Raw genomic sequence first — 27353 nt, forward strand, 5'->3', positions numbered from 1 at the left:
AAATCGTATCAATTTAACACTATATGGTCACATCTCCCCCTCGACAACTATGCCCTTAGCGCTGGCCCCTCAGCACGGCCGTGCATCGAGGAAGGACAGAAAATAAATGCAATACCGTATGTGCAATTTATCCTTGTTCGCTATTGTCAAGGCCAAGTTCTTTCCATCCAGATTGAACCGGATTTAACTTTCTAGGGGTCCTTAAGCAATGCAAATCTCGGGGTCCCCTTTCCCCTCCAAACTTTCAAAACCAAGGTTTTTTTTTTTTTTTTATCGGTCTTAGTTTATTTGTTACATAAGCAGATTTAAGAAGCAATTGTAACAAACTGAAACAGCGAAACACTTAACTGCAGATCACTTTCTAAAAAGTTGGTTTCAGTATATCACGCATAAAAAAATGCACAACGGAAATTTAAAAGTAATTTTAAACAAAACAATAAAAAAATTGTAGACCTTTTTTAACACAATCGTAATAATATTTAATAAGAGAAGTAGGAATTTTTTTTTAATTATAAAGCACTGCCTTTTTTAGAAGTATAAAATAAATATAAAACTTGCAAGTAGTAATTAATTAGGAATGCTATTAAATTAATATTCCAAAATTAATTTAAACAATAGATTTTAATTTGAATAAGTTCGATTGCACGGTTTTTATAATTAAATGAAAGCACGAAAATAACTTTCAAACACAAAAAGAGAAGAAAATTTCGAGAGCTTTGGGCCCCTATAACTGTAATGGTCTCAGGCAGTTACATACTTTGCCTATTAAAAAATCCAGCCTTGCATCTAGAACATTATAACATGATAAATATTATCAATATTCAAGATTTAACAAAGCAGATGCTCTACGATTACAGAATTTTCAAACTTACAGAAAATAATAAAAGAGCAGCATAAAATCAATAATTACATACCAACTATATCAATTTTAGAATGCATAAAAAAAGAGACAAAAATTACCCTTGTACTATACAAAATTAATTTTCGACATAAAGTAACGGAATTGTGATTAAACAGAAATGTTTCTCTCACATGATAAACTTTTTCTTTCCAGTTCTATTGAGTAACATTATTTAAGGCTCACAAATAAAAGAATAAAAACTTTTATCTACACTATTTGATGTTCTGGAACTGATAAAAATCAAGGTTAGAATACATTCATACACACACACACAAAAAAAAAGATTTATTTTTTCGATTTGAGATAATTTTTTATTTCAAATAAGAAGATAATCATTTTCAGAAAATCTCACAAAATATCCCTTTTTACTTTTACATTATTTTCTGAAAGAATTCTTTTCAATGAAGAATAGGGGTTTTTTTATATCATTTTATATATATTGAGCCTTTGTGACCTTTCATTGCCTCTGCCCCCCGTCCCACCCAGCATCTTTAGTTTTACAAATTTTCTTTTAATAATGTTCGTCAATGGTTTGCTGAAATTTATTATTTGCTGCTATATAAGCTAGATATATTTGCAGTTATTCATTTCGACTTAAGAAATTAATATTCTTAAAATCCAATCGTTTTCTTTTCTTAATTCCTGAATAATTTTAGTTTTTCTTAATAATTATAATAAGTAGAATTTCCTTTAGTTGAGTATTTTGAAATGTGTAAAAAATAAGTATGACTGGGAACTTTTGCATTTACTCAGAATTAAATTCTTTTAATTCTTTAAATTATTCTTTTATTTCTTGGTGGTATTAAAAGCATTTAATGCTACAGTTTAGTGTACATTAATTTACAATTTTGATAATGAGAATGCTTGTTTCCAATTTATTTAAATACATTGAGCAATAAAATACAATGTTATTAAACACCATTTCCTCTTACTTATTAAAAAAAAAATGCCTAAATTCTCTCTACCAATTTTGGGAAAATAGTGATAAATTCACAGAAACCTTCAACAGTTTAAAGCAGCCTCTGAAGTCGCGGCATAAAGAAAATAATTGGCGTCCCAGCATAATCCTTCTGTTACTGTTATAAATCCCTTAATGTTCATATTTCGCTTTGAAGGCAAAATTATTTTGTCTTTGCAACATACCTCAAGAGTTTTGTATAATTTTAAGCCTGCTATCCCTAGTTAAAATCCGTTGCATAAAAAAATAATAAATAAATAAAACTCAGCATTAGTTTTATTATTTTTATTTTTATTCGTTTATTCATTATTTATTTTTAAGCTTACGATGTCTTACAGTCCTTGTACTCTCGTAGGAGAAAGAGAGAGAAAAAAAGACTTAGTTTCTTTTTGTGTTAAGAGATGGCGCCATGTCTTAAGCAAGGTTTATAATGTTATTACACGTGACATTTCTGCTTGCCTCCCAATGAAATGACGTGTTTCGCAATCTTTGGACTGCTACTTGAAACTGACGCTCTTTCCTCTGAGGATTCAGTCATTTCACCCTTCTACTCTCGTCTGTAATTAAAATCACCTTGGAAAAATGACTCGCGATATAATTCTAAAAAATGTCGGAGAGGATTTGCAATTTAAAATTGTACCAGAGGCAAAGGTAAAAAAGGTATGACGTGATATTTTTTTTTTTTTTTTTTCCACTGACGTTTTAACTAGTTTCAGTTTCCTTCTAAGTAGAAACTGTAATTTTTATTTTGTAAATAATTTTTTTATCAATTAATGCAATGATCGCTTACTAATTTTAATTTATATAAACAGTGAAGTTAAGTAATTGCTTAAATGTTCATGCAATGTTCGTTTAATATTTGTGTAATTTTTATTTATAATTGTTTGTTTACTTACTTGTTATTTGTTACCATACCCCAAAATGGTTCTATGTTTTAGAAGTGTTTTGACAGTTTTGATATTGAAAGCCGGTAGAATTAAAAAAGAACTATGTCAAGGTCCGTAGTGACGTAGCGACGGGGGGGGGGGGGCTTGAGACAGTTCCATCATCGTTCACGTAAAAGTAACTCATTGTCAATCCAAAACAGCTCTTCTGAGATATATCGATTTAAATTTTGAATCTATGAAAAAAAGTTTAAAATGTTTACAGATTTTTAACTCTTGTAAGTTGATTAATGGTTTGATTGTGAGTTTCTGCCATGAGATAATTAAATGGTTGTTCTAGTTGGTTACAATCAGTGGCGGATTTCAAACTATGCAGGTAAAGTAGCTGCTAGGATCGTTTGGCTGAGAGAGGGCCGCAAGCAGCTCGATTAAAAAATAGAAATTCTTTGAATGATATAAAATTATAATAATATTATTTTTTGTCTGGTATAATTGGTCAGATTCCTGTATATTTCATTACGCCACTTAATGATTAGAATTTTTATAAAAGCCTAACATCTGCTTCGATAATATTTTGTACAAACATAGATGCCAGGCAGTCTGGAGTCATAGCAGAAAAATAAAAAAAAATGCATATTTACAAATTTAATAAAATAAAGAATATTAACCTAAAATACATCATTAACATGATAAAAATATGTTGTTGTTTCTAATGGCACTTGCCATAGAAATATGTTGAAACATGAAACCAAATTGACCATCTGATTAAAAATGATGATTTCTTTTGAACAGTGAATAAAATTATCTCTTTTAAATCAGTGAATAATAATTAATGAAGTTTACTTGTTTATATTTTCTGTTTATTTTTTACTAATCGCCTTTGGCGACTAGCTGATTCACCGGGATTAATGATTGCTAAAAATTTCAATGATATATTTTTTATGTAACTGACTTTTGTTGGCTATGTCTGCAAAATATTTTTAAACTTCAAATTCGGAAAGACATATGACTCTTACCGATCAAAAGTTTTACTCCATTCTATTCATTGTACTATGCATTTCTTAAATCCTCTGATTATTAATTTCTTTTCTATTGTTTCTTGCCTAATTTTCTCTAAGAATGAAGAAGTAAGATCCAAATGACAAAAATCAAAGAATTCTTAAATTTCTGCTCCAATTGTTTTTAAATCAGAGCTTGGAAATCATAATCAAAAGATTTTGTTGTTGTTGTTTCAACTCATTTTGTAATTACGGCACATAATAGTCTCATAACCTGTTGTAATTTTAAAATAAGTGGGACATATATGTCCCTTTAGTAATTAAAGAATTAATTTTCTGTCATCTCACCTTAAATTTGATCCATCATTTCAAACAGAAGTGATTAAACTTGAATTATTGTAATAACTTTCTTTCTGAAACTAAATATGATTATTAAAACTATGTTAAGAAAGTAGAATCTTTCAGCATTTAAGTTTCGTATGTAATTACAGAATATGAATCAAAATATACGTAATATCTCAAACGATTGTTCGACTAGTTGAACAATAAAAAGTACTGCAATAAGACAGCAGATTTCAAGGTAAAAGTGTGATAATATTTTATTATACGATTATTTATTTGTGAGGTTAAATCTTAATTTTAAATACAACAAAATTTCAAAATTTTTGTTAAAAGCTTATTTTAAACAGAAACCTACTCAACATGAAAAAATAAGCAGTGTTTACATACCTTCATCATCAATACCCTTGAGGGCACCTCATAGAAGAGAAACTTTCGGAATGGTGGTTGGTTCTCGCCCCCTAATGGGTGCAGAAATGATGTAGGGTGGTCCCTACCGATGACGGGATGTGCCTCCTACGGAAGATGTTGTTCCTTGATCCTTACTAGTTGACCTTAGTTCCCGTCAATGCTGTCGCGGCGTCCGGTTATTCAGATTATTAGTGTGCGTCAAAGCTGGTCGGAGTAGTTTAATAGCGATACCTTCATTATCAATAACTGCAGAAAAATACAGCATGAAATATATGCAGCTACAATGAACACGATTTAAGTTTCATTATTATAATTGATATATTGTTGTAAAATAAGCTAAAATATATAAATAAAAATTACTTAATAATGGTCAAAAAATGTACATTAACTAAATTGGTGTGATTATATATATATATATATATATATATATATATATATATATATATATATATATATATATATATATGCCAAATTTGTCTGTGTCTAATGGCCTGTCTTGTAGAGCGCCTGCATTCATATATATACACACATTTTCCTAGGAGAGGTAAAACTCATTTATTTTATAAAGAATTTGATATTTTATAATTGCATTAACACTGTAAGCATAAAAAGTATATTATTAATTACCAGCACTTTAAACAACCACCTGGTTGGGTGGAAATATTGATTGCTTTTAATATCAATTAAAGTTTTTATGTGTAAACTTGAATAACATGAACATTAATGTCGGCTTATTTTCGTAGTCTTAAACTTGTTCTATGAATTGTGTACATGAACCTACCTAACAAAATCAAGCTCTATGACATCATGTTGTCGTTAAAAACTGAAATGTTAGGGTAATCTGTCCTCAAATTGCCCGTTATGTTTCGAGGTAATATGTCTTAATTCTAATGAAAACTGTGCAGGAAAGCAGGATATTTTTAGTTTTCAAAAATGAAAGAAAAATACACAATTAAACTTTTTTTTAAACGATCGAAACACCCTATTAATACAAAATACCTCACAATATTATTACGATATCAGCACAATATTGCACAAAGTTGAGAATATCAAAGAATATTGTAAAGATAACTTGTGTTAATAGGACAATATGAATTTCATTGCAACAATGGAGACAGTTGTCGAAAACTGAGAAAAAATTAATTTTAAAAAATGCCAAAATCCAGGAAAAAATAGTGTAGCGAATAAATAGATATAATTTTGAAGACATTTTTAAATTTTAAAATGATGTAAAAATCAGTTTTATGCATCGTTTTCGAAAATTGCCTTGGAAAAACACTAAAATATCATTGAATTTTTGATTAAATAAAAATTGAAAAAATCTTTGCACGTACCCATTCTTCGAAATACGTTTGTGCTAAATTCGGTTTTTCTTGGTTAAATGAGCAGCGTCATAGCGACCTGAGAGCTAGGGGTCCAGTATTAGAATATGCAATGAAGACAAAACATTAACGTGATTATGCCATTTTTTAAAGTCATATATAATGAAAGGACAAAAAAACTAATACGCTCGGATGTCATTTAACCATGTTATACAACTGATGACAGTAAAGGGCGAAGATATATTATGCTCCGAGCTCTTTTTAATCTCGCTACACCACTATAAACGGTGTGATGTGTAGAGTGACAACGACACACATTCTTTTTTATTAGTAGTAAATTTATATTAATATTTTAGCCTATTTAGATACTTATTATAACGTTACCTTTGTTATTCACCACATAATCTGTTTATTATATCATTGTAAAAACCAATTATTTCATAAACAGAAATTCATTTTAATGACCCCTTTATAAGTATTTGTATAAATCCTTCCAGGGATCTATACCAAGATTAAAACTCTTGAGGTATCGAGCCTCATTTTATAAAATTGAATTAGGCTATTGTATTTCATTTTTTGAGATTAGGAGAAGTATAAGTGAAAGCATAAGAGACCTTAAGTATCTTCGATCATAGGCATAATTTTTTAGTTGTTCCTTCATTGGTCTTATCTAAAAAAAAAAAAAAAAAAAAAAAAAAAAACCTATTGATTTTTCTTTTAATTGAAAACATTTTACCTTCCACTTCCTTTGCTTTATTCTGCTTAAATATCCGAGAAAGGCTTGAGAACTTAGAAAATCACTAAATATTTTATTTTTCGCGCTAGTTACCATTGTTTTGCAAATGTTAACTGCACTCAGCCCATGGTATTATTTTTTTCGCCTGTGCATCATATTTTTCTTTCAAAAGTGATCTATCTGAACGCACTAACGCTTTGCTTCCATATTAACGCCCCGGGGCGTCTATACCCTCTTACCCTCCCCCTGTCGCTGTGCTTCTGCTTTCTCTCGTTATTAAGTAAAGGAAACCTGTTAGACTGGGCTGCTTTTTTCACTACTAAGGTGCGCCTACTTCAGAAGACGCAAAATTCTTTATTACCAGCTTTCAAATAATGTCTAAAATAGTAAGAATTACTTCATAAGTCATACTGAGACTTATAAAAATTCAAAAGTCATATTGTTAAATATTTGAATAATATTTTTACAATGTGTGGCTAAATATATGATTTCTAACATTTTTCACTTGTGGGGTTTATTTATTTATTTTTAAATTCCTAGTTAGTTAAACGCATCTTTTCATCAGAAACACTAAAAATAATTTAGGATGACAGATTCATTGTTCAAAAGTGAAAAACACTGTTTTTTTGTGGAAAAATGGAAAGCATACAAAACATTAAGATTAGAAAAACTTGGATCTTTTGCCTCTTTCACGCGCAGTAAAAAAATAAATACTATTTGGAATTCATTAGTTTGTAAATTGTGACCTAATATCGATAAACAACGACTTGATAATTGAAATTTGAAAAGATGATAATAAAACTAAAGAGGGCAAATTGCCTAGCATAAGGGTGAGTTTTGACAAGTTTAAGATAAATAAGATGTGCAAGTTATTGTACTTAAATGCATCTAAAATTATTATGATAGACAGGGTGTCCCAAAAAATTTGAACAGGCATTTATTTTCTGAACTATTGTAATTAGACATATATTTCCAATTGTAAAATTTTTTTCATCAAATAAAGTATCAAAATGATAGAAATACTTTGACTTCTGTAGAGAGAGATAATAATAAATTTGAAAAATTAAATTTTGATACATCTTCCAGAGTAAAAAAGTCTGTTTATAAAATAATTTTCTTTTAATTATCTATGCATATACAAGGTTCGAAGCTCCTACCAGCAAATATTGTCGAGATATTAAAGGTCAAATTTATTTATCATTGCCTCTTCAAAGGTAGCAAAAAAGAGCTCCACATCGAAATATCTGAAACTCATAAAACAAAATCAATGTCTCATCCGCCACCAGAAGTACTATTCGTTTCAGATTCCTGAGACGACCACTTTTCGACGATTCTATATCATTATTAAATACCTTTTCGTTCGATTTTTTTTCACTTGTATATCAATATCGTGTCGTTTCTAATTGTATTATTTTATTTGAATTCAGTCCACGAGTAATTCTAATTTACTTTATTGTTAAATGTAAACATCTCTACCGTTCATATTTTCTCTCACCCCTATTTTGACGAATTAAACCCATACAAACGCATGCACAAAAGCGCTGAAGGTTTTAGAATCCGTTGGCAAACAATAATCCCATAGCCTTCCCATTTCGATAATATATTGGAGTTTAATATATTGAAGAATCCCGGAGAATTGCTGAGCAAAGCATTTGAATCTTATTCGCGGTTATTCGATACATGACTTCCAATGCCAGACCTAATTTTAGCCGCCGTTAACCAGAAATGGAAGGAGAATAACACACGCTGTCACCACCTGTTTCTTCTGTTCTACTTGGTGTCTGTAATCCGTTAATCGAAACGAATTTTTATTTTTTCATCCATGAATGTAGATTAATGTTATAGCTAGTCCACAAAGTTAATTGAATCAGTTCAAAAAAATTGAATCACTATGTTCTACGTCAACATTCAATATTCGGGCCAGAAAGATCTTGAGAAATATAACCACATAACAAATAAAAATATCATAAGATATATTTTGGAAAACTCAGGAACGATGTCACTCATAATATCACTTATTAAATGCTCGAAGTGCGTGTGAGATAAAAGAATACATAGACACATGGATATCTGCATGACAAGAAATGGTAGCTTATCATTGTTTTTCTTTTTAGAAAAAAAATCGCGAAAAGTATTTGCAAAATAAAATTTACAAGAAAAAAATAAATTAAAGAAGGAATAAAACCGAAAACAATTTATTGCCTTGTACGATGAGGAAAACAAAATAATATAAAGATAATAAGCTAGAATTCAGCAATATATCCTTCTTAATGTGGCAATAATCGTAATTCAAAATTAGTTTTGAAAAATTTATTAAAATTAAGGAAAAAAATGCACGGAAGTAAAATTGATATCAATGAGCTAATGTGAGATGTCAAGCTAATTTTTTTAACATTCAGGTTGTGTAAAATTATTTTTGAGTTATTGTATGCCCCGGAAAAGTTATTGGGAAAAAATGCTAAAATTATGGTACTTTTTGATTAAAATTTTTATTAAAATTCCGAAAATCTTTTCTTAGTGAGTATTTACTTCCCAAGAAACAACCACCCGCCAAATTACAATTGTCTTTCCGCAGTGGATTTTCGTTTTGGATTTGATGAGTGAGTGAATGGGTGAATTTGTGTTTTACATATATAGAATTAGTGCTTTCTTAAATAATGTCTACTTTTAATTCATTACAGATAAAATCGATTACTGATCCATATTTGCTGCCAGATGATATAGTGAAGCGTGTTAATGATACTTTTGAAAATGAACTTGAATTGGGGCTGAAAAAAAATCCTGAAAAACAGTCTTCTCTTCAGATGGCTAACACTTTTGTACCTAAACTATTGTCTGGTCATGGTAAGTTCTTTCTGCAATTGTCACATTACGCTACCTAAAGTTAATTTTTTCTCCTGTATCAGTTATATGCATTATTGAATATAATTTTGCAGATAAGTCCCATGGAAGAAAATGATTACAGTCATAAATGCTTAAAATTGATGAGACTAATGTAAGAGCAAATAATTTTTCAGCATGTCAGATGTGTTAGTTTTTATTTTGGTGCATGTTTATGCAGTTTTATTGTGTAATTTGTGAGTTGGATTTTGATCTGTGTATATTGTGTGCATTATTCTGATTTCCATAAATTAATTAAAATCCTGCTGAAAGTGGTTACTTAAAAGGTTACATTTTAATTTTAATGATATTGAGACATGATGGGAAAAAATAAGACTGATTAGGAGGAATATATATATATATATATATATATATTATGGAAATTAGCACTAGTATGAAATTGAGTTTCTGATTTTACTTCACATACAGTAGAGATGTTGAGAGACGTGGAAGATTGTGCATTTGTTTAAAGATTTTTTATTATGGAATGGGATCATTCTGAGCTGCAATTTAGGTTTTGACGGGATTCTTAATGCTGTCTGTTATGCAGTATCTGAAGTCAGAACGAACTGGGAGCTATTATTCTTTCCAAGTTGCTGCAAATATGCTAAAGGTTTGAGATAAACAATTAAATATTCCAAAAATGCTGAAAATCGTTTATTTTGAAGACTGACATGTGTATTTCATTTACTTAGTTGTTTGTCTCTGAAGATAAAATTTTCCCTTTGCGGTTTATCATTGTTGTCTTTTGAAATGAAATTATATCCTTTTGATAGAGAATTAGACACATCTAAGTAATGGAGATGTTATCTCGATGATTTAATCTATCACAGTTTCATGTTGAGAGATGTGGACGATTGAGTATTTGCTTAAAGTTTCTCACTAGCAATCACACTATTGTTTTCTCTGTGTGGATCTTTCATAGATTTTTTCTCCTTAGTATCATCCAAGTCAACATTTATTCATTTGGATTATTACAAATTGCTGAATATTTCCAAATCAAGTAATGCAAGCTGATGTTGTGTAAACTAAATCTGAATTCATTTGTGGAGAGACCAACCCTTCAGTGACAGGAGACGAGAAGCATGTAATTGACTGGTTACATTGTATAAGACAATCTTCATAAACCTTTTTGTGGACAGTAGACAATAGCATTGTCTTGATTGGTGCTGTAGATTCTCATGCATATAATTGATGCTGTAGATTGATGCTGTAGATTCTCATGCATATAAATGCAAATATTAGTCATTCATTCAACACAATCATTCAAGAAAGGCGCCCAACATACTTTTTGACTATCTTTGGCCTTATAGATGTTGAATTTGTTTTTTGAAATTTTTACCAAAGTTTGTGAGCCACAAAAGAAAATTTATTCATCGGGCCATCTTTTTATTTGCTTTTTATCCATCCTTAATCCTACAATGGTAGTTCTTATCTCAAATGATAATAAAATAATATATTTAGAAATTAGCTATTCAAAAATTCTGATATAATAAAAATTAATATTTACTCTGACACATGCATTTTAATGCTATTTGCAGTTGTAACAGCATTAAATTTGATTGAAAACTTTATTCAGCTCCCTTCATTTTATGGCACAACCTGATTTGTATTGATTGTTTCTTTTTGGAGGAATTACTGTTTTTTCATGATTTTTTCACCTTAATTTATGGAAATCAGTGTTGCGCTTTGCATTTTTTTTAATTTTTATATTGAATGAATTTTATAAATACTTTGCTGTGTTTATACATACATGTAATGATATCTCTAAATCTAAATTAAATCCCTATTAATTTCATAATTTTTATCTTAACTCATATTAACTTAATTCCAAAATGTTCCCTTATTTCCTGATCCAATTCCACCTTTTTTATTTAATTAATGCTACACAAGCTCTAAAATTGCTGAAATCAAAAGTCCCCACACTCCGAGTGAAGGGATAAAAATCTGTCTGTCTAAACAAATTCTTTTAAAAGATACCTATTTCCTTACCTAAATCAACACGTGTAAAGAAATCCCTATCAGAATCACACAGTATGTAATCATGAGGATAAATATTTCGTTCGCTCTTTTCTCTTTTCGTTCTTGTGTCGCTCTGTGGATTGATGTGCCTTGTCGCGTCTTGCTTGTGCATAAATTATGCGCCCCGGGATGGAATAAAAGCGAAGTTTAAAAATTCAAAGTGTTTTCTCACTCTTCGGCTACGACTGGTTCAAAAATATGTGTTTTACATTATATATATACTTACTCTTTCTGTCAAAATATTAGGAATATAATAAAGAAAGATCTTGAAATTAAATTAAGGAATATAATATTGTTATGGAACTTATTCCGCTAAATTCAAACGGGTTTGCTTGTAATGGATGCATGATGACACAATCAGCAAGCCTCAATAACAAATAATGACGTTTATTAACACGAAGACTCAGACGACAAAACACAGCCGAGACTTACACAAGCTATACACAGCAGCATTTACAACAAATAGCAGCCCACAAGTTGTAACCGATAGTAAACAACCACAACTGCCCACGAAGCGACCAGACAGAACTCAATAGGAAGAGAGAATCCACATAACTATTCACTAAGGTCTCCCCATACGTCTATTATTCTCCACTATATCCTCGCTTTAGCTGTACACAACTGCTGACTAAACCACTGGCTACTCAGTACACGATTCGATGCTGCTTCAATGCTAAATTCCAAGACTCGGCGTACAGCTCAACTAACTTCTTGGGCTCCACTCAACGCGTGCGCTTCGCTGGACTGATCCAACTAATTCGTCGCTGACTAGCTATATGACTAACTTCAGCTTGTACAGTCGACTTTTTATAGCGAGCGGGGTGAAGAAGCAAGCGAAATTCGCCTCCTACTGGTCCTATCGCCAAAATTCCTGGAGATTCTGGTATCATCCATTTTGTCGCCAAATGGTCACTAATTTTGTGCCAAGCCTAGGGGTCATTAATCCGGCATCCTGTCAGCATCCAGTAGAGCTATCCGTAAAAGTATCTTTCCTAAGATGGAACTAACTGTGCTGAGAAGTAATATTACAGATTTGTAACAATATTAAGAACATTGATTTTCTGTTCAGACTTGTTATATTAATTTCTTCCAAAATAATTATTTAATAAAACTATGATTTTATTAATCATGATTAATAAAAATGATTTAACAAGGTTTTGTTTTTCTAAAACTGGCTTTTATTAATCTTTCTTTGAAACAATTATTTGTAGTGAATGATTCTAATGCATATTGTTAAAACTTCTAAAGCTAAAATAATAATAATAATAATAAATAAATAAATAAATAAATAAAATAAAATAAAAGTTTTATAAACCCAACATTTCAAATCAAAAAATCAATTAAATAAAAAAAAAAAGTCATTAACATTTTTAGCTACATCCAGACTGTCCAGAGAAAGGAGTTGACCTTTGACTTCAAACAAATGATTGAATAATTGAGAGGGGAGGTACAAAATGAAGAAATGTCATGGAGAAATAACAGGGCTGTCATAAAGTGATGTCTAATTCATCAAATATCTGATATCCCATAATGCCTTCTTCTGGCAGCTGAAGAATACTAATATTTCCCCATATTTGTTTTATATTGAAATATAAAATTTTTTCTTTTCCTTTATTGTTTTAATTTATTTATGGCATCTTCTAGAAAAAGGAGATTTTCTTGCTCTTGACCTTGGAGGAACAAATTTTAGAGTTATTTTATTAAAACTTGATCCTGAAAGAGAGCTAGACTGTATTGTCAAGTACTACACCGTTCCTGAGCCTTTACGACTCGGAGAAGGGCAGCTGGTAAGTGATTTTATGTGAATTTAATAATTTGATTTTTTTTGTATAGAATTAAGTATGTGTAATTATTTTCAAAAAATCATATTTTCATGCCTATCGAAGCAAATTTACTTATAATTCAGATGGAGATTATTTTTTAAAGAAATATGCACAGAAAATATAACTATTTATTATTATGCCTATTATTAAAAGAGATTTTTTACTTTATACCTTTTAATTCCTGGACGAATTCTTGAACATTCTACTGTATGCAACTTTCATTCATAAAAATGAAGTTCCTAACAAAATTCTTGAAGAATGATGTTTTAATACATTTGTAAATCTATATACAAGTTAAAGCACGAAGAGTAAAGCTTCTACAATATGCCAAAATGTATTATTGATTTCAAATTTTTAAAGGTTACTAGTTATCAATTTTTTTAATAAAATTAGCTCCTTTGATGAATGACTTTAGAAAAAGTATTGAATAACAATATGAATGCATTTCCTTTGATATTCAGGATTATTGTTGTTAGAAAGTACGTTCTGTATTATATAGACAGTAAAATTATGAAAATAGTGTTTATAAATTGCTCTTCAAGATTTAATGTAGAAATCATTGTAAATTATTTATTTGGTATATAATATTCCTCTAATCCCAATTCATTATTATAAGATTTAAACTAATTTTCAAGTAAAATGTATTTGATTGTATACTTGCTAGATATACAAGAATAAGATCCTGGCGTTTTCTTTTCCATATTCAGAATTTTTTAAACAATTATATATTATGAAAAAAGAATCAAAAACATACTTTGTTGGTGAGAAATAACAAAATGAGAAATACAGTACACTCTCGATTATCCGCATAATTGGGTGGCGCGGCCGCCGCGGATAACAAAGATCGCGGATAATCCGAAAAAAGCTAAAAACGTGTATAGAAAAAGAGAAAACAGTCATTCCAGCTTTGAAAAATCGTTTTATGTACAATAAAACGTAAAATAAATAGCAGGAAATGTTTGACTAACACTTAATATTTTAGTATATCACTCAAAACTAACCTAAAATGCATTTTGTTAATGAAAACAGATAAGTGCTTTGTACTTACGAGAGGCGTCAAGGATACACAGAAAAATTAATCAATATGTACTATTTTAATACTATAATGTATTACGGAATTACAAAAGAATAACTGTAAAACTACACCTTTTTGAAGAAATCAGTCATTTGTGTTTGCTTCTTGCTTTGGAAGCATTTTCTCTTTGCTTGGAAGCAAAAAAAAAAAAAAAAACTTAGTGCGGCAGGCGCGGATAAACGGGAGTCTACTGTATTTGAATTAGTCAGTTGGATTGATTTGACTATAGAAATGTCTTGTGAATACAAATGTGTCATTTTAAATCTGAAACACTTTCAGCTTTAATGGCATAAAAATTATGGTGTTAAGAGCAATGTGTCAAATAAATTTACAATTAAATAATATTTATTCAAAATATATAAATTGTCTATTTCAAAAATACATAGAATTTTAATTGATACATGACTAGTTTATTTTTAAGATGAGCTTTAATCTATAAAATGATGAAAGGCAACTCCTTATAGCATAAAATGCCAACAATATAAGTACTAACTCGTAATATTATACAGCATTCAGAATATCGAACAACATTATGGAAATATCATACAATATCTTGTGCCAATAAGTGTAAATAACTTTGATAATATCCAAAATTTTCGGCTTATATTTTTCAAATATTGCCATAAATATTTTAAAATAAAAAATAGTCTGCAATCAAAGCAACCTTGAGTAGAGAGAAATCATTTTAGAGATTATTAAAATATCTTTTCATTGGAACAAATTGTATTTTTATGCTAATTTTAAGTTGTGAGCATCCCAAACGAAATACTACGTCTCGATTTAACGATACAATTTTTAATCACAAATAATACTTCTTTTGTCAACTGTTTGAATTTTTTTTTCCACTTCGTATATTCCCAATTAGCTTTTTGATTTCTTGGCTGAGTGCATGCATAATTTTTTAGAAGAAAAAGGATTACTTCGAAAAAAATTGCCTTTAGGTGAGTAACTTATTGCAGTATGCTTACTTTTAAATTATAACCTTAAACGAACAATTTTTGTATATGTGTAAATTTATTTCGTGTATCTTGGAAGCGGCTCTAACGATTTGGAATAAATTTTATATTTAGATAAGATTTTGCTTTTTAAGTTTATCTATATGGGTGTCTTTCCTGAAAAAAAAAACGTTTTTACCCGCAAAAAACGTTTTTTTTTTATAAATACATATTGACATGTGGCTATACATGACCTGCATAAGCATATCAGAGATGGAGTAATGTTTAGGCCTTCTGACTCACATGCATTTTTCTCATATTCGATCCCGAGTTTGCAATTTAATAATATTTCGCTTATAACTTTAAACGAGCCATAGGATAGAATCTTATTTACGATTTTACGAGAAAAAAACTGCAGAGCGAAACTTGGTCTCCCAGGTACTATTCTATAAATTATTTCATGGATTTTGTAATTTACAGTTTCCATGAGTTGTATTCAAGAAAGAACCAATTAAATAAGACAGATGCAAAAATTCGAAAACAAAAATAAAATGGTTCTCAGCATATAAACATGACTAAAAATATCAGTAGTGTAGGCAGGAATACTGTCTTTTTTTTTTTTTTTTTCAAAATAAGAAGCAGCATTTATGTTTACTACAAACCATTCAAGACGTATTTTTCACAAAACTCAGTTGAACTAAACTCTTTCCAAGTCATCTAATAATTCAGGTATTAGAAATTATTAATTAGTGCTCTAAATTTCTATACTTTTCTTTGTTCTGTCTTAGTTAATTGTTTTTTCTTTTAACAGTTTCTGTCACCAACTGTTGGCCATTTTGGTCAACAGTTGGCGAAACTTGAATTGATAACCTAATGTAATATTTTATTCTGCATGTTGATAACATTTAAATATGATTTTATGGTTAAAAAAAATTACAAAACATCGGCATTTATCGAAACGTTTACAAACACTCTGTTTAAATTATTTTACTAAAAAATCAAATCTTGTTTCTTATGCAAAAGTGACAAAAATATTTTTGTTGTAGAAGAAAATTTCAATTTTTCTTCATGTGAATGTAATACTCAGATTCGTCAAAATCGAATTTTTGCTCACAGATTCAAAATTATGTTATTTTTGTATAGATGATTGGATAGTTCATATTACTGCTTTAAATATTTGCTGATAATGTATAGAATTGGCATATAATAGTTACAAATAGTCAGATTATAATAACAATGCTAAAGACAATTGAAAAAAATTGCATGTAAATTTCTAATCTTAATTGAGAAACAAATATCGACTGAAAAAAAAAACGTCGAACATTTTTTAAGCATATCATACGCAAATTTCAATAATCAAATATTTTTTTATTGTCTTCAGACTAAAACAGTTTTTTTTAATTGTTGATGTACTGATTTTCCGAAATAAGAAGAACCTGAAAAACTTTCGATTATTCAACTTGAGTTCGAAGTTTAGTTTAGACTCCACAAATTCAGAACGAATTATGTACTTTCTTTCTTTCGCCATGGAATATCCCCGAACTTGGAATCTCTAGGATTCCCTGTCGGTTGAAAGGATATACGTGGGAGTATTTATTAAGAAAAAAATTTTTTTTTATTTATACAATACACAGAAAAAGTAACTATATAGAATATTATAATGATGAAGGAGGTGTTCGGTGGGGAGTATAAGTAGATGAAATCTATTGAAGTTAATATATTCTGGAGAACTTGGTTGAGAAATGAAACGAAAATTTATACTGAGCTTGGGTCTGGAGAAATCAATTCCTCGTTCTCTTGTAGGAACCGAACCGAAGATTTCTAATTTTGACCTTGGACATCTTGTTTCTCATAACGTTGATCCACCAGATATTTTCTAGGTCGTTTGTGGGTTTTTAGAGGTGAAAAGATGTGGTGAGAGGGCAGCTAGTGGCATAATGAAGGGGATCGCCTACTTCGCCGCAGCCACATTGATCCGATCCTTTAATATTGAATCTCTTGAAATATAAAGGGAAAGGGCCATGGCCAGTTGTAAAGATAATGTCAAGCCTGTTCCAAGATGATGGGTTAAAGGATACTTTGGAGATGATTTGATAAATGTTTCTGCCAGTTGAGCCATTGTCCCATTCTTCTTGCCATCGCTGTAGGCTCAATTTATTTAGAATACTTTTCAGATGGCTTCTAGGAGCTGGGTATTAAAGCTGGGTACTGAACGGGCGTACCTTTAGAAATAGCCTGTTTGGCTAGGGAATCTGCAGCCTCGTTTCCGTTGTGGCCCACATGTGCTTTAACCCATCCTAACTTAATAGAAGGTTGGTGGAGCAGAATGGCTTGAATTTTCGGAACAATTGGGCTTGAAGTGGAAAATGAGCTGACCGCTTTTAAACTGGGCTGACTATCGCTCCATATTTTAGCATTATGATCGAATTTGATAGCCCATTTACATGCTTTCTTAATGGCCAGCAGCTCTGCCTGAAAGACAGAATTCTTTTCGTTCAGTTTGCCGAGCCACTGATGAGTGATTTGTTCGTTTTGGAAGACGCAGAAGGCCCTCGATTTTGGACCCATCTGTAAAAATATCCGTCTTGTTATTGAATTATGTACTAAATGAAAATCCTGAAAAACCCGAAGAAGGCTTCTCAATATTTTGTGACGTTATTGATGTCCTTGGACGCCAGTCTTGGTAGGCTCCATGATGGGAAATGTTTATTCAATGTTTTTAGTGTCAGAAAACAAAAATGCCCTCGATATGTCTTCCTCAGATTCTTAAAAAGGCTCAGGTATTTTTCAATCATCAGAAATTATTCCGAAAATTCTTTTTTCATACATTCTTGACTAATTGAAAAATGTTTAACGAAAATTCATGAATTCCTTGAATTTTCCATTAAAATAATGTTCAGATAATATCTATGATTTACATTTTGGTTGATTCAAAGTTCAAACATTCATAAAACATCATTTTAGTACTTGTCCAATGTTCAACAGTGAATTTCTCTGTTTTAGTTAAGAAAATGTGATGCTTTAGAACACCTATATTATATTAGTAACCGAAAGGCTAATAATCAAATTTTATGTAAATATTTAATAATATGTTATTACATCCTCCAGAGAATTTATAAACTAGAGTCGTATTAAATCGATAATATATTGTCTTTTAATTAGGATTTTGCTTTTCCTTCCCCATGATTCAAACTGGTATTAATGAAGGCATTTTGGTTACATGGACAAAATCTTTCAAATGTGCAAATGTTGTTGGAAAAGAAGTTGTGCAAATGCTGAATCATGCTTTCTCAAAAATGGAGGTACTCTTTTCATTATCTGGAGTATTGAATTACATTTGTAGTATCATTCCTAAATCTTTTTTTATTTATTTATTTAGGGTGTAGATGTGGATGTAGTTGCAATCATTAATGATGCTACAGGCACCATGATGATGGGTTCTTATCTTGATAAAAGAAGCGCTATTGGTATGATTCTTGGTATGTAGTATGATGAAATGCAACTTCATACAACTTTTTTTAAATTTATATATAGGAAAATTACAAATCATTAAAATCTATAAATCTTTATATAGCATAAGTTTTTGCAATATGAAATCCTTCTCTGAGAATTGTGTCACACAATACCAGGATCAAACTATTATTATCTGTGATCATAATATTGAATAATTGCTTCAACTAAATAATATCCGAGTATTCCTGCATTGCTTTTTTTCTACTTTGTAACATTGGATGAAACAAAAATTATAGTACTTTGTTTTAGGTTATTTGTTAGCTTATAAATTGTAGCCGTTATTTGTGAATTTTTTAATCAAACTTCTCTTTGATCGTCCATTTTTCATTGTTTTAAAAACTGTCATCTTCACTTTTAATGCTTGTAATAGTTATTTAAGAGCTGTGTGTGTGTGTGTGTGTGTGTGTGTGTGTGTGTAATAATTTTATTTTAAAAAGGCAAATATGCATCCAAGATATAAATGGACTTGGTTTAATTTAGGTACTGGTTGTAATGCAGCGTACTTCGAAAGAGTGGAGAGAATTGAAAAGTGGGAGGGTAAACATCCTGGCATTGATGAAGTATGTATAGTATCATGTAATAAATTTATAACAACTCTGTGATATTTATACATGTTTCAGTATGGCTATATAATATTATTCTCTTATTTTCATAACTTCGGAATTTTCTTTTATGCGTAATGATTATAAAGAAGAAAATTTATGTATGCTATCGTTATTTAAAAATTTAATAAAGTAGGATTCCTATTGTAATTTCTAATGGTAGCTTTTTGTATGGTGATCTAATTTTTGTAGTACATTCCGTTATAAATATTGTTACCTGAATTCTTCTACAGATATATAGTTTTGCTTTCTCTATTAACCATTTATATATCAAATCATAGGTCATTATAGATATCGAATGGGGTGCATTTGGAGACAATGGTGTTTTGGATTTTATGAAAACTGATATTGATAAACAAGTAGATCTGGCATCTCTTTTAGTCCATAGTTTTACGTAAGTTTTTTATTTTTATAAATAAAAATTTTTAATGTTTTTAAGTTCTGGTTTATACTTTGTAAACTTTTTTATTATTGTTTTTATTGAAAGGGCTTATTTATTAAATGCCCATTCAAGACCTTATTTTGACTTTATAGTTTTTATGAGAAACAATCTTTATATTCTTTCTAAGAGAAATAAAATTAGTTTGAAACATTACTTCGGCCTCATAAAGATGAATGGCAGCATTGTAATATATTATTTTTTTATGCTTCCCTCCGCACCATATGGGTCAATATAAAAGTGTATCAAACTCTAATATTTTATCTACAATGAGTACTTCTACTAAATTGTAGTTAATTTGTTCCGTAAATTAAAAGAGATGTTAAAGTACTGAGAAATATTGACGGTTGATTTGATGTATCAAATGATTTACTAAAATGTCTGCTAATTTTAGCAGGAATAACTATTGAATCCAAAAATCATTTATTCCCATAAATTCAGAAAATTTTGTTCGGGGTAAATACGATAATTTTTTGAATATGATTCTCCAGAAACAGAAAAAAAAATTAAAACCTGCTGATTATACCAAAATATTTTTATTGTACTCCAAAAAGCTTTTGGAAAGCATTTCTGATGGGGGGGGGATATCCGTGTCCTTTAAGAATATAAATAAAATGAAATATAAATTGCCAGTCAGGCAATATGCTTATTCTTATATTGAATAAAGTTTTGTCCTACTGACGGCTGAAAGCCGAAAATAAAAATTGTAGTTGATAAATTTTATGAAGAAATCAAAATTTTATTGTATACCTTTTATCTTTGTCTTATCATTTGTGTTTTCTTATTTTTCATTATTTGCATTAAAAAAATTACAGTAGTTTTTCATATTATTTTGTTTTAAAATAAAATTAGAAGTATTAATATATTATTGATATTAGTATTTCTCGTTATTTTATCTTTATATAAATAACTGAAGTTGACAATGAGACATATTAGTTTTATCAACGCTGCATGATGTAAAATATACATCTTTTTGTTTTTGGGCAACAGAAAAATTCTATGAAATTACATAGTCCTTATTTTAGGTATAAAGTTTTATTACAAAGAGCAATTATTGATTTTTAAATTCTCTTCGAGTAAATTAATTTCATTTGTAAATCAAGGGGATTTAACAAAGTGGGGCCTGGTATATAGTTGACTTGTGGGGGCGTAGAAACAATTTCATACATCAAAGTAGTAATTTGCAGCATTATGCTATTTATTATATTGTGAAAATTGGTGTAGTAAGAACTTAAGGAGTAGATGAAAGGATAAGTAGTTAAATTATTTTAGAAAAGTTTTCCTGTGAGTTACATAAAAGAATTGCTAATAATTCAAGTAACAAATTTAATTTCTCCATTTATTTTAAAAAATATAATTTAATGCAGAAATTACTAGAATACAGTTAATTGCAATGCGTTATTTTTGTTTCTTTTTACTACACGATTTCTAGTAAATTCATTGATAATATCATATTACAATTTAATTGTTTGGCCATTTCGGATCTGATTGACGGTGCTTAAGATGTTAAATCGTTCTTGATTAAGGCTAGTTCGAAAATAATTTTTTTTTATTATTTTCAATCAAAAAACTTTTTTGCGGAAGCGACGGTATTTGATAAGGCCATTATAATTTTCAGAATAATAACAACAATTCAAATACATTAGGCAAATTCAAATAAATTAATTTAAAAAAAATATGGAAATATTATAATTGTAAAAGACAAAACTCGACAGTGAACATTTTTTCTTAAATCTATGTATTGAGAATCTATGTATTCTCTCTTTTAAATCTATGTATTGAGAATCATCTTGTCTGTAATTAGAATATTATCCGAATTTTATATATATAAATTGCGTGGTATTTCACATTCATGATAAATTTCGAATCTTTTCTTAAAAGAGTGGATAGCACTTTTGTTTATGATTAGAAATATGTAGATAGCTGTAGGAGCTATTTGCAAATGTAATGAGATTCAAAGCTCCCCACCTTGCCTATAACCGATCGACGTGAAACATATGAAATTACAAGATAGTTTTAAATGTATGTAATTTGAATAAAAAGGGAATAAAACCACGCTTTTCCCTTTTGCAAAGTGGATTAGCAGGTTGAGGTCCTCATACGTGTCTCTTAGGTCTGCCCTTTGAAATACTAGAATTCAATTCAGAAATATTTAGTAATTGCATTGCAATGTCGACATATACTGTGGCTTCCCCGTTTTATTTAAGTTGTCAACGATTATGCTATGCCAAATTATAGTCAGGCAGTACTGAGGATATCTGATTCATTGTGCTCTATAAAGCCCAGTGAATCAAACGTCATTGCGTTTTTAAAGAAATCGTATTATTTATTTTTTTACATTGTTTTGATTTCCTTTCTTGAATTTCTCCAATTCCCATTAGTTATTTTTTATTTATCGAATTCTTTATATATTGTGATTTTATACATTCAAACATGCTGTATATTAGTTTTTGCAATTAAAATTTGTATTGAAACAATTCATTTTTTATGTAATGAAATAAATATATTTCTAAAGGTTTGAAAAATTGTTTGCTGGAAAATATATTGGAGAAATTGTCAGGAGAGTGCTTTCTCTTCTGATAAGTGAAAATGTATTATCTAGATGTGATGTGGAAGACTGGAACTTTACAGCTGCTGATGTATCCAATACCATGGAGTAAGGGTTCATTTTTTTATGATAAATAAATTTATTTTAATACCAGAAAATATCTGAATTACGTACTGAATTCTAGTTTTGAAATATAGTAATTGCATCTGGAAGTAAATCTGAAAAATATTCTATTGTATTCTAAACCTCATTTAAAAGTACTTTGTAAAATCATCTAATCAAAAAGGTTCCTTTTCTGAATATTATTGTTGTATCATTCCAAGATTCTTGTATCCTCTGCACATTCATTGTAAGACAGCATACTTATGTAAAGGAAGGCATTTTTGTACTTTCTGCATAGTTAGCTTCAATGATATTTATTCATTTTATAAATAATAAATATTATTTTCGGTGTCCGAAAAGTGAAGTATTTTCTAAAAAAGAAAAAGTTTTTTTAGAAAAAGTCAACATAAAGTATTCCATAAATATGTTATATAGTTTACATTAATTCCCAAAAATGTATTTATTGCAGAATTCCTTTTTAATTTTCTTTATTTCATACTTAATTAACTATATGGCTATATCTGGCACTCAAAATTATCAGTTATATTAGTTTTATATAATTTCAAACTGCTAGTTAAAGATTTAATATAATTAAATTTTTTATTATTTATTTGTTTAATTTAAATGTTTTTATGTTTCAGGGAATCAAACTTGGAAAAGATTTTAGAAAGATTGAAGAGCAAGGGATTTTCGCAAGCTACTCTTGAAGACGCTGAAATATTGCATTATGTATGCACAGTCATTTCGATAAGAGGGGCGCTTCTAGTCTCAATATGTAAGTTTCTACCATATTGAACATATATTTTAAATAAAAGAAAATAAAAAGATTTTAAAAATTCATTTTATTATTTTTATAAATGTTTATTGCATACATAATAGACTTTCTTGCTTATTTTGATTAAATAATTTCCGTCTCTTTTCAACATTGCTTCATTGTGTTTATTATATTTCTTATTATTCTGTGTTTTTCATGCCGCCTTAATAAATTTAATTATGATTTTTAATAAATATAAAATTAATCCTTACTATATTTGCTTATGAATTTTTAGCCATAAAAGCTACTAAGCAATAATCAAGAGGGCAAATAAGTATCATTACAAGATTGTGCATACTTTATGTCAGAGCTTCTATATTAGATTACTCACCAGAGAAGACATAAAACTAAAGATTTTTTGCCATTCTTCTATTAAACTTTTAAATTTAGATTTAAAATCAAAATTTTACTATAACATATAGAAGCAAGTCATGTCAGATTCCATTCATATTATCATTTTAAAGTTAAGATACCATGCAGTTTTCATCTTCATTAATCCCAAATGGAATCGCTGAAATAGGCACCGACCTTCAGATTTCTTCTCTATTTTTTAAATAATTTAATTACTCTCACAATATCTATCCTTTAATTAGCAACAGAAAAAAAACTTCTACTTTTTAAAAATAATTTCATTCCTTCAATATCTTGATCTTCATTTCTCCTTCTACATCTATTAGGTCTTGCGAACTTGCTTCGGAGAATGGATAAAGAGGATGTAACTATTGCTATTGATGGGTCTTTGTTCAAACACCATCCAAAATATGACAAATATATGGAGAAATTCATCGCAACTTTAGCACCTGGCAAAAAGGTCAAATAAAAATTCCTGATCTCCTAATAAAGTATTACATATTTTAAGATAAATACTATACTCTTTATTTTGTATTTATAAACTAAATTCTTCATATTCTTAATGCTTATAGAAATTAAATTTTTGAAGAAGAATTACATCATGTTACTTATTTAGAAGATATTGATAAATAACTTCACTATCCCTCTTCCCCGTTTTTTAAAAGTGCCTTTGAAAATTAAAACCGCAGATTTAACTTAGGCTTATTATGCATACATAATCTTTAAAACATCTCCGCATCTCAATCAAAACCTTCCAATATCAATTTTTTTTTCAACGTAAAGTCTATACTTTTTATATGGAACTGTATTAAGTAAATAAAATATATATTGTTTCACAAATCTAAAATTTTATCTTGTAATCATTGAAATATGTCTTCTAAGTGTATTTACTTTAAACATGCTATAACAATAATCTGTTAATATAACAATTATCGTTCTCTAATGTAATGCTATAATAATTATCAGTCTCTTATTTCATTATATATTTTTTCTTTAAAAAAGTTATTAAATTTGTGTACACATATGTAGAAAAGCATAAAACTTTGCTCAATTATTATTCATTAGTTTGAATCTGATTTATGTGTGTTAATATGCAGAATACTCAAATCCTTTTTCATAGTTTTTCAGCTGATAAGTTAAAACTTTTAAGTTAATAATTTATTTATGAACTGTAGTACTATCAGCACGTCATTTGCTCACAGTTTAAGATTATGCGATATCGCTTCTCTATCCTTCATGCAGTTTTGAGACAGTATTGCAACTCAGTAAATTAATCAAATTCAATGTCCATACTATTTTGACGAATGATGAGATTACTTCACAGGTTTTTACTATCATTTTTAGTGTTCTTCCTTTGTGTGAAAGATAATGAATGTAAAAAATTTTTCACGTTTAAAATTATAAACATACTTGACTTTTCATCATTAAAATTTTTTTAATCATATTAAACATGATTTTAATTTTAGCAATAACTACTAACATATTTACTGGTGACATTAAAATCAGAGAAAATAAAAATACTTTTATAAGATAAAATTATTTTAAAATTTAACAGGCTTAACCTTCTCACTTCCCAGGTATTATTGTTATTTATTTATTTTATCTTGTGCAGTAAAAACATATTATGAATCTTGTTTTCCTTATTTTAAAACTGTTTTAAAGAGATGTTTAAAAGTAAGAGTTGGTAGCATTAAACTATAACAAAATTTTACATTTTAAAATTTTATGCCTCTACATAGTTCAATCTTATGTCTAATTTCATTCATTGCCATTAGTAAAATGTATTTGTTGTAATCTATTTCTGTAGAGAAAAAAATAATACTTTCAGAAAAATAAATAAAATATTCTCATTGAACTCAGACTATATACTTCTTTTGGGAAGAAACTTTCTTTTATAGTTTTTTGAAAGGTTTAATATGTGAAGCATTTCTAAAAATTGTCTTGATTTATCTTGTCCGATAAACTAAAAGATTTAGTAATTGTGACAGTAAATAAAATCTATCGTTTTCAATGCATGATACTTAGCTTATAATTTACTGTTTATTACTGTAAAGTGCAATTGTCATGATAACTTTTTCATATAGGTTTTGAAGATGAATCTTATTTAAATATTTTTTTTCTTTTCTAGTTTCAACTGATTCTTGCAGAGGATGGAAGTGGTAAAGGTGCTGGTTTAGTGGCTGCTGTAGTCACTTCATTAGATACATCTGTTTTACATGCTTAGCATGAATAGCAGAATTTAAATAGAAAAAATTCTGCATCTTTTTCAAAAAAAGAAAAATCTGCTTGTATACAAGGAATTTCATTCCAAAAACTCAAAATATATTTCATTCTTTATCTTTACAGGTGATATACCTTTTTATGAATTTTTTGAGTTGTAAATGTTTTTCATTCTTTATCTGTAATGTTGATATACCGTTGATATTTACAGTGTTAAAATTTTTCAATGTTATTTTTATTAAAAATAAATGTTAAGTTTATTTCTTTGTTCTGCGTTTCTTTATTTTCATCAAAAATTATCATTCTTTGTGTATATAACTGTTATTGTATACTTTAAACGAGAACTGAAACCTTGTCAGTTTGAAAAAATATTGTACTTAACATAAGCATAATTTTACTGGGCTAAATTCTATTGGGTTTCAGCTCAGACTATTTGGGAAATTTTTGGCCGTAGTGTGATTCACAAGGTTCTTACACGGTTTGTATTTTTAGAAGCAATAACTAGAAAGACTCAAGAGACTGGTAACAAATTGTCTTATTGTAAAAGTTTTAGCTGCATTGACAATGAAATTTATATGCATCATCTATGTGCTTCTCATGGAATCGAATTCAAGCATGAAGTTTGAAAGAAACATGCTACACATGCGCGTTAAATCAAACTGTTCAATGCGAGATGTTATCAATAAAATATTTGGTAAGGAATAAATTGTAAAAATTACTGACTCAGTGAATATTATATTCAATAAGTTGCATAAATTAATGCATAATTTCTCTAAAGTTGCTGGTAAAGAAACAACAACATTCATTTAATAATGATCTCATGGCAGGTTAACTAAAAATAACATCTAGAAAAATCGGGAATACTTTTATATCTAAATTATTTGTCTTAAATAATGGTTACTGAAAGTCGAAACAATATCGATGAAGAGAAAAAATTATTTGCAGAATTTAGCCACTTTATTTCTTATGCGCCATGTTTTAAAACAGTTTAAATATCGAATCTTATCTCCTTCAATTTAATTTAAATACAAGAAATTTAATAACTAGTAATGGATATAAAAGTTCTGGGGTTTCTTACAGCATGTCTTTCAATTTTTGAAAGTTGAGTCTTTTAGCACTACTCGTTTCTTAAAAGATGAACCAGCAGTAATTCTAACTAAATTTTACTAATGGATGCTTCATTTAGTAGCTGATATAGGGCTAGTTAGGGTACTTGGGAACGAATTTTACAGATTTTGTCGTTTTCTTCGATTTAATATGATTATATGATATGGAAAATATGCTTACAATTTTGATGAGTGAATAATTATATTCTGGAAGGTTCATCAAATCATGCCGTTTTTTAAAATTAATCTTCTCATTTACATCCACGTTCTTAATTACCTCAGTAAATTTAAATCCTCAATTTTCCAACAATTTATAGAAACTTTCTCCCATAATGGAAATTGATGTTTCTTTATCAGCGCAAAAATCTGCACGT

The 27353-nt window shown here is 29.0% G+C and overlaps 1 protein-coding gene across 1 annotated transcript; it reads left to right on the forward strand.

Annotated features, from left to right (window-relative positions):
• Positions 1 to 2344: 2344 nt before the first annotated feature.
• Positions 2345 to 26139, forward strand: LOC129960460 (hexokinase-1-like). The gene is made up of 12 exons (XM_056073909.1): positions 2345 to 2519; positions 9231 to 9393; positions 13096 to 13238; positions 15215 to 15290; positions 18447 to 18586; positions 18664 to 18763; positions 19278 to 19357; positions 19681 to 19793; positions 22354 to 22494; positions 23130 to 23263; positions 23980 to 24113; positions 25782 to 26139. Exons 1-12 carry the CDS (start codon positions 2442 to 2444, stop codon positions 25875 to 25877), a joined length of 1398 nt encoding a protein of 465 aa, XP_055929884.1. The 5' UTR covers positions 2345 to 2441; the 3' UTR covers positions 25878 to 26139.
• Positions 26140 to 27353: the final 1214 nt, after the last annotated feature.

This window comes from Argiope bruennichi, chromosome X2 (genome assembly GCF_947563725.1).
Source record: "Argiope bruennichi chromosome X2, qqArgBrue1.1, whole genome shotgun sequence".
In the NCBI taxonomy this organism is placed as follows: Eukaryota; Metazoa; Arthropoda; class Arachnida; order Araneae; family Araneidae; genus Argiope; species Argiope bruennichi.